The sequence below is a fragment of the Aegilops tauschii genome, chromosome 2 (assembly GCF_002575655.3).
Source record: "Aegilops tauschii subsp. strangulata cultivar AL8/78 chromosome 2, Aet v6.0, whole genome shotgun sequence".
NCBI classification, from domain to species: Eukaryota; Viridiplantae; Streptophyta; class Magnoliopsida; order Poales; family Poaceae; genus Aegilops; species Aegilops tauschii.
The window spans coordinates 108,652,162-108,661,387 of NC_053036.3; the positions used below are offsets into that span (position 1 = coordinate 108,652,162).

Sequence of the window (9,226 nt, forward strand, 5' to 3'; positions counted from 1 at the left end):
GGGAGGATGGTGGAGACTTGATGAGGTTATTGAACCATAACTTCAACTAGTGTGTAGCAGGGCACAGGAAGTTGTTCCTGTGGCACCTACACCAATTGAAGTGGAAGCTTATGATAGTGATCATGAAACTTCGGATCAAGTCACCACCAAACCTCGTAGGATGACGAGGATGCGTGCTACTTCAGAGTGGTACGTGATCCTGTCTGAGATATCATGTTGTTGGATAATACTGAACCTACGAGCTATGGAGAAGCGATGGTGGGCCCATATTCCGACAAATGGTTAGAAGCCATGAAATCCGAGATAAATGGATCTTTGAGAAGAAGACGGACGTGGACGGTAATGTTACCGTCTATGAAGCTCGACTTGTGGCAAAGAGTATTTCCACAAGTTCAAGGAGTTGACTACGATGAGATTTTCTCATCCGTAGCGATGCTTAAGTCCGTCGGAATCATGTTAGCATTAGCTGCATTTATGAAATCTGGCAGATGGATGTCAAAGCAAGTTTCCTTACCAGTTTTCGTAAGGAAAGGTTGTATGTGATACAATCAGAAAGGTTTTGTCGATCCTAAGGATGTTAAAAGGTATGCTAGCTCCAGCGATCCTTCCATGGACTAGAGCAAGCATCTCGGAGTCAGAATATACGCTTTGATGGAGTGATCAAAGTTTTTGGGTTTATACAAAGTTTGTTAGAAACTTGTATTTACAATAAAGTGAGTGGGAGCGCTACAACATTTCTGATAAGTATATGTGAATGACATATTGTCGATCCGAAATGATGTAAAATTTCTGGAAAGCATAAAGGGTTGTTTGAAAGGAGTTTTTCAAAGGAAGACCTGGATAAAGCTGCTTACATATTGGGCATCAAGATCTATAGAGATAGATCAAGACGCCTGCTGATACTTTCAAAGAACACACACCCTGACATGATTTTGAAAGAGTTCAAAATAGATCAGCAAAGAAGGAGTTCTTGGCTGTGTTACAAGGTGTGAGTATTGAGTAAGACTCAAGACCTGACCACAGCAGAAGAGAGAGAAAGGACGAAGGTCGTCCCCTATGCTTTAGACGTAGGCTCTACAGTATGCTATGCTGTGTACCGCACATGAAGTGTGCCTTGCCATGAGTTGGTCAAGAGGGTACAATAGTGATCCGGGAATGGATCACATGACAGCGGTCGAACTTATCCTTAGTACCTAGTGGACTAAGGAATTTTCTCGATTATGGAGGTGAAAAGGAGTTCGTCGTAAAGGGTTACGTCGATGCGAACTTTGACACTAATCCGGATGACTCTGAGTAGTAAACCGGATTCGTATAGTAGAGCAATTATTTGAAATGGCTCCAAATAGCGCGTGGTAGCATCCACAAGATGACATAGATATTCGTAAAGCACACGGATCTGAAAGGTTCAGACCCGTTGACTAATAACCTCTCTCACAAGCATAACATGATCAAACCAGAACTCATTGAGTGTTAATCACATAGTGATGTGAACTAGATTGTTGACTCTAGTGAACTCTTTAGATGTTGGTCACATGGTGATGTGACCTATGAGTGTTAATCACATGGTGATGTGGACTAGATTATTGACTCTAGTGCAAGTGGGAGACTGTTGGAAATATGCCCTAGAGGCAATAATAAATAGGTTATTATTATATTTCCTTGTTCATGATAATCGTTTATTATCCATGCTAGAATTGTATTGATAGGAAACTCAGATACATGTGTGGATACATAGACAACACCATGTCCCTAGTAAGCCTCTAGTTGACTAGCTCGTTGATCAATAGATGGTTATGGTTTCCTGACCATGGACATTGGATGTCGTTGATAACGGGATCACATCATTAGGAGAATGATGTGATGGACAAGACCCAATCCTAAGCCTAGCACAAGATCGTGTAGTTCGTTTGCTCAGAGCTTTTCTAATGTCAAGTATCAGTTCCTTAGACCATGAGATTGTGCAACTCCCGGATACCGTAGGAATGCTTTGGGTGTACCAAACGTCACAACGTAACTGGGTGGCTATAAAGGTGCACTACAGGTATCTCCGAAAGTGTCTGTTGGGTTGGCACGAATCGACACTGGGATTTGTCACTCCGTGTAAACGGAGAGGTATCTCTGGGCCCACTCGGTAGGACATCATCATAATGTGCACAATGTGACCAAGGAGTTGATCACGGGATGATGTGAGTTACGGAACAAGTAAAGAGACTTGCCGGTAACGAGATTGAACAAGGTATAGGGATACCGACGATCGAATCTCGGGCAAGTAGCATACCGATAGACAAAGGGAATTGTATACGGGATTGATTGAATCCCCGACATCGTGGTTCATCCGATGAGATCATCGTGGAACGTGTGGGAGCCAACATGGGTATCCAGATACCGCTGTTGGTTATTGGCCGGAGAACGTCTCGGTCATGTCTGCATGGTTCCGAACCCGTAGGGTAACACACTTAAGGTTCGATGACGCTAGGGTTATAGGGAAAGTATGTACGTGGTTACCGAATGTTGTTCGGAGTCCCGGATGAGATCCCGGACGTCACGAGGAGTTCCGGAATGGTCCGGAGGTAAAGATTTATATATGAGAAGTCCTGTTTTGGTCACCGGAAAGGTTTCGGGTGTTATCGGTAATGTACCGGGACCACCGGGAGGGTCACGGGGGTCCACCAAGTGGGGCCACCAGCCCCAGAAGGGTGCGTGGGCCAAGTGTGGGAGGGGACCAGCCCCAGGTGGGCTGGTGCGCCCCCCCACCAAGGCCCAAGGCGCATGGGAGAGTGGGAGGGGGCAAACCCTAGGTCCAGATGGGCCTTAAGGCCCACCCTAGTGGCGCCCCCTCTCCTGCCCTTGGCCGCCCCCTAGATGGGATCTAGGGCTGGCCGCCAGCCCTTGGGGTGGAAACCCTAGAGGGGGCGCAGCCTCCTCCCCCCCTATATATAGTTGAGGTTTGGGGCTGCCCAAGACACGAGAACGTCTCTCTTTCGGCGCAGCCCTACCCCTCTCCCTCCTCCTCTCCCGCGGTGCTTGGCGAAGCCCTGCGGGATTGCCACGCTCCTCCATCACCACCATGCCGTCGTGCTGCTGCTGGATGGAGTCTTCCCCAACCTCTCCCTCTCACCTTGCTGGATCAAGGCGTGGGAGACGTCACCGGGCTGCACGTGTGTTGAACGCGGAGGCACCGTTCTTCGGTGCTTAGATCGGAATCAACCGCGATCTGAATAGCTACGAGTACGACTCCTTCATCCGCGTTCTTGCAACGCTTCCGCATCGCGATCTACAAGGGTATGTAGATCCACTCCCCTTCCCCTCGTTGCTAGAGTACTCCATAGATTGATCTTGGTGATGCGTAGAAAATTTTGAATTTCTGCTACGTTCCCCAACAATGTCAACTAATTCATTGAAAATCAGATATGAAGAACTCAAATCATTCATAAATATATTTCGATTTTTAATGAGCTCAACATTGTTGAAGTTATTGGACCGTTTAGTTAGTTTTGGTTAGCCATGTAGAAGATTTAATTGTGAAATCGTTAGAGTAATGCTCGTTGGGAGAGTCAGATGAAAAGTGTCGCAACAATTAAATCTCAATCTCCTAAGTTAAGATCGACTTTGCTTGAGTTAGGTGAAGCTAGTGGTACGGAACCCAAGGACATGAGTGATGCAATCACCATCTATGTGCATTGAGTCCGCCTTAACTCAAGTGGAAGGTACGAGGAATTAATTGAAGGGTCGGTTTCTTGTATGATCATTACTAAAGAAATTGCAAGTCAAATGGGTGTAGAGCCAGTAAAGCGTCGTGCTCCTAGGAAGAAGCAATTTGATGAAATTGACTCTGATGAAGCAACCTTGGAATCTGAGAAGGATTTTGAACATAATTATTGTTGGGAAATGGTTTGATATGTCAACTAATTCATTGAAAAGCAGTTATGAAGAACTCAAATCATTTGTAAATATATTTGGATTTTTAATGAGCTCAACATCATTGAAGTTATTGGATCGTTCTAAACTAAAGACAGTTGTGCAAAATTTGCAAGTTCTTTCTCTTCAGATGATTCTGTTTTGAACTGAAAGACAATGGCACAAAATTCGCAAATCCTTTCTTTTCGGATGGTTCATCTAATATTGAGTTAAATGATCTAATTTCCAAGTTGATTGTTACGTAGTTGACTTTGCCTAATGGACCAATGTCTGGTATGGAGATCTTTTAGTTTGTCGGAGAAGCAAATTGTTATCCTAATATTTCTATTGCATATCCGATTTTATTTAAATGCTTGTGACTGTGGCATCAACTGAAATAAGTTTTTCAAAATTGAAATTGTTGAAGAACTACCTGAGATCTACAATGTCACAAGAGAGGTTAAATGGCTGGCAATTTTATGCACTGTGAAGAAATTATTCGATGATATTGATATGGCCGGTAATTCAAAGATTAGCAATGTCACAACACCGATTGTAACCTAGACACATACACCCATACCCAACGTCTAATGAAGAATGGATTGTAGTTGTAGAGATTTAAGATCGACCAAGTCATCACAAGTATCTCGCTATCGACGGGATAATCCACGTTGATGAGGCATCGTTTTAATCTTTGAAGGGCTGGGGTTACAACCACCCTCTTAATCATCCGATGGTTGGTTCTTATTTTGTAATTCAATTTTAACTTTGCTTTTACAAACTTATGATGTATACACCGCATGACGTAAAATCTGGTCAGATGATTCATTTTGTGCGGACAAGATCATTTCACTGGTCGTTCTTTTCAATGTTCTTTAGGGGTTTTTCATACTTTAAGAGCAAACTTTGACTTTATCTATTAATTAAGCAAGACATATCAAATGAAAAAGATGAAACAATGCAAACAACAAAGAGACGCCACAAAAAACACTACGTTACATCAAGGACATTCAGAAGTCGTATCTAGGTCGACATTTTGCGTCCCGGCATTTTGTCATAATTGTAACAAAGAAGCTATAGAAGACCAAATTTGCATAACTTAGACGAACCTCAATGTTTTTGGGAAGCCAGGTCGTTGAATGCGTTGTGGGCACTGGACATTTTCCTTGCAAGGCATGTTGCTGAATCACTGCGTTGCTGTCATACCATGGGAGGAAGCTGGCCGTAAGCACAAAAGAGCAAGACTAAAGAATCATATGCAAAACGCATCTGACTTTCATTACGACCGCAACCACCGACTTAAAGGCCGAAGTACCGGGTGACAATCTGCCTAAGGCCTTGTTCGGTTAAGCCATTCCCCAAGTGGATTGGAGTGGAATTGAGGGGATTCGGGTGGAATTTGAACTAGATGGGATTTAGTCCCTGTCAATACCTGTCAATCCCTCTCATTTACCATGGAACCGAACAATGAGAACCGTTAAAACACATGATCAATACACATATGCTCCAAAGTATCGACCACCACCAGGCCATGTCAGCCACAATAGAGCACGGATAGAAAAACAATCGGACTTTTAGCTCATACAACACCACCTCCACCTCCACTCCACCATTGTGGCGTCATGACCAACGACATACTCCTTGTGTAGTATCAAAAACGCTCTTATATTTATGGGACGGAGAGTAGCGTATAAGAATAAGAATAGCGTAAGCTGCACCCAACATTGACATGTTGTTCTCTATCCCCCACCGGAAACAGCTCCAGATGTCCTGCTGCTAGATTTTTGTCTTCGTGGGCCATTTCCACTCGTTAGCCCACGGGCCGTGTCTTGGGCCCGCTTCTGTGTCTCAGTAAAAGTCGTCCTTTCTCTCTAAAAAAAAAGAGTAAAAGTCGTCCTCGTCTCCCGCGGTTCGGGGAGGAAGAGAGAGACCCGATCGATCGATCGATCTCTTTCGTGGCATCTCCGCCCTCTCCCTCCATCACCTCGCCTACGTGTTCATTCCTTTACCTCGCCATGACGTCCGCCGCTTCCTTCTCCCATCGCTCTCGGCAGCAGCAGCAGCATCTAGGCAAGCGCAGTGTCCACGGCTCGGGAGCGCGATGCGCAGGTAAGCCCGCCACGCACACGCATGCTGTTTCATGCCGCCGCGCGTCGTCTCTTTGGTTTCTTCATCGACTATGTTTTGATCCGTGCGTGCACGTGTTTAGCTCCGAGGAGGTGGCAGCGGCGGAGGGTTCAGGCGCGCCGGGCTCTTCCGCGGACCACCCCGGCGGGGCAGGATCGGGGGGATGCGAGGTAGGCTCGCGGCCGCACGACTCGGAAGGAGACGGGCGCGCGGCGGTGCAGGTCACGGTCACGCCGATGCCGCCGCCGCCGGCTCCGAATACATCGGCGACGCCTGAGGCAGCACCCACGGCACCGGAGGCCAGAGCAGGGAGTGTGACGGCATCGGCGGCACCTGAGGTGAGAGCGGAGAGTGTGGCGGCATCCGCGGCGCCTGAGGTGAGAGCGGAGAGTGTGACGGCATCGGCGGCGCCTGAGGTGAGAGCGGAGAGTGCGGCGCCATCGGCGGCGCCTGAGGTGAGAGTTGAGAATTTGCCTGCGCCTGCGCCTGCGCACCCGCAACCTGGACCGAGGCCGAGGCGGCGGTCGTGGTCGGGGATCCCATGGACGAGGCTCGTGCTCGGAGGCCTGCTAGTGGTGGCGGTCGGCTATGCCTTCTACAGATGGGGGCTCCCCCTCTTATCAGACAAGGTTCTCCCGCCCTCCCTTCCTCGCCTTCTACTACTCTACTAGTACTACTCTACATATCTGATTTTCCCTAGTAATTTTACTCTTGTTTGACACGTGATTTCTGTCTCCTGGGGAATCCATGTGGTTAATTCAATGGAATCTCTAGTTCATTCATCCAAACAATTCCCAGACAGTACATAAGCACATGCCATTTTTGTTTTCTACACTGACGATGCCATCAGGATTCTGGACTCTGCTGAATTGCTCATGCTATACACTGTAATTTCACTAATGTTTCACTTGTAAGTTGGAGTCTTTGATCTGCCTTTACGGCATGATGTTGCACTGTAGGTGCTCTTGCCGATCATGCGATGGGAGGCGACATCTTTCGGGCGCCCGGTGCTGGCCCTTGTGCTGGTCATGTCCATGTCCGTCTTCCCTACCGTGTTCCTGCCTTCTTTCCCGTCCATGTGGTTGACAGGGATAATATTCGGCTACGGCCTGGGCCTCTTGATCATCCTGGTTGGCACCGGCATAGGCATGTCCATACCGTACTGGATCGGCTCGCTGTTCCTTCACCGCATTCACGTAATATTCATCATCTCCACTTCATTAAGTTTGGGCACTGTTCCCTATATATGATGGTGTGCCCTGAATTCTAGTCTGCATCTGTGTCTGAATGTATCACAGGGATGGTTAGAGAAGAAATGGCCTCAGCAGATAGCTCTGATCAAGCTGGCTGGCAGAGGGGGCTGGTTCCAGCAGTTCCGGGTGGTTGCGCTGTTACGACTCTCGCCGTTCCCCTATGTGATGTTCAACTATGTTGCAACCATCACCCAGATCAACTTCACCCCTTACATTTGTGGCTCGGTTGTTGGAATGGTACCTGACGCCTTGGTCAACATCTACAGGTATGATTCAGAGTCCAGAATTTCAACACTAACATTTCAGTTACTCAATAGTAGTGAGCAACTGGCCTATCAAATGCTCCCTCCTAACCAAGATCATTTTGCTGCCTTGGCCTGCTCTTTTGCAGTGGCCGGCTGATTCTCGCACTGGCGGACCTGAAGTATGACCAGCGTCGGATGACAACAGTGGAGATAGTGTACAACGTCATCTCTGCCATCGTTGCCGTTCTTATAGGGGTCGGGTTTACGGTCTACGCGAGAAGGGCCTTGGATGGCATACAAAGCGCGGAAAGCGCGCAGCAACCTGAACCCGCTGTCGTCCCTGCTGTCGCCACATCGGAACTCGGTGGTGATCGCCATCGAAGTTCTAGCTCTGTGCCGGTAGATGTTGTGTAGTGGCATACTGGCATGAAGTGGATTCTTCAACTGGATGAAGAACTGCAAGTGGTTGAAAGATCCAGCCAGGGTTTTACAGAATGCTCTGCACCCTGCTGCAGCACTTGTGTTGGTTGGGTTGGGTGTGAAAGATCAAGACTTCGTGGGTTCTTTCTTCTAACCTGGAACAATGTGGATTTACCTGACCGGCTTTATTCAGTTGGAAAACACACACGGATAGCAGAAGGAAAACATGGTGAGACGGGTAGGCCCCGTCTGGTGTTGCGGTAGCTTTCATAAGCATTTGTTTCATTTTGTGAATATATAGCAGTTAGAAAGACCTCCTTCTTAGAAATAACAGAGAATTCTTGCCTGGATTGGTGACGTAGTAATTGTTAGCATGTGCAGCGGGCGCGCACACATGCGTGCTCGTGCCATTACGTGACGTAATTGTGTCGTGGTGTGCTTGCTTTGTACTTGTGTACATCCTCGGTTTCCTGCTCATGGATCGACGATGTCACTGAACGTCAATGAAACAAACTTAAAGGCAGCAGCACGTACAGCACGGTCTCATGCATCTTTTTTCTCCAAAAACGAATCGCAAGTTGCCTCAATAAACGCACGCAAAAGCACTCGGCAGTACAGCTACAGCGAGTCAGCAACATTCTTCTTGCCAAGCCATGTGCACGCATGACTCATCTTCAGGAGCAATCCTTACATGATTACAGCATCGTGAAGATGCTTTGCTATAGCTCGATCGAGCCTTACATGCAGCGCATGATTACAGTATCGGGAAGACGACTTGCTAGCTCACGCATGCATGATGAGTTGATGACCAGCCGCGCGCTGTCGATGGTGTGCAGTTGTTGAGATGATCAGCAGGGGGAGCCGGCGGAGAGGCTCCTCTCGAGGTAGAAAGCCCGCAGCCTGGCGGTGCGGCTGGCGCCGCCGCTGGCGGAGTGGGACAGCGCGGGGAGCCCCCACTGCGAGGAGAAGACGATGGCGGGGCACTCGGCCGCGCACGCGATCCGCCGCACCAGCTCCGCCAGCAGCGCGGCCGCCCGCCTTGCCGGCGCCAGGAGCACCAGCCGCATCAGCAGCCTCACCCCGCGCCTGCGCTGCGCCATCCGGAACAGCACCGGCACCGCCTTCTTCCCCGACAACCTCCTCCGCAGCCGCAGCGGCCGCCTCGCCCTCGTCCACCTGGCGGCCGACGCCGCACCCGCAGCCGTCACATCATTTCCGACCTCCTCACCGTCGCCGTCGTCGCAGAGCTCGCCGCGGAGCCGCTGGTAGCGGCACCTCGGCAGC

At 48.7% G+C, this 9,226-nt stretch overlaps 1 protein-coding gene across 1 annotated transcript; it reads left to right on the plus strand.

Moving 5' to 3' along the window:
- Nucleotides 1-6,110: 6,110 nt before the first annotated feature.
- On the plus strand, nt 6,111-8,130 carry LOC109773540 (uncharacterized). The gene is made up of 4 exons (XM_020332231.4): nt 6,111-6,653; nt 6,984-7,220; nt 7,323-7,543; nt 7,669-8,130. The coding sequence occupies exons 1-4, from the start codon at nt 6,261-6,263 to the stop codon at nt 7,934-7,936; spliced, it is 1,119 nt and encodes a 372-aa protein (XP_020187820.2). The 5' UTR covers nt 6,111-6,260; the 3' UTR covers nt 7,937-8,130.
- Nucleotides 8,131-9,226: the final 1,096 nt, after the last annotated feature.

Excerpts from the sequence above, each read along its gene's own strand:
- LOC109773540 (XM_020332231.4), top strand. The coding sequence starts at position 6,261 with ATGCCGCCGCCGCCGGCTCCGAATACATCGGCGACGCCTGAGGCAGCA. Across the intron at positions 7,221-7,322 it reads TGTTCCTTCACCGCATTCAC|GGATGGTTAGAGAAGAAATG; the intron begins GTAATATTCATC and ends AATGTATCACAG. Across the intron at positions 7,544-7,668 it reads GCCTTGGTCAACATCTACAG|TGGCCGGCTGATTCTCGCAC; the intron begins GTATGATTCAGA and ends GCTCTTTTGCAG.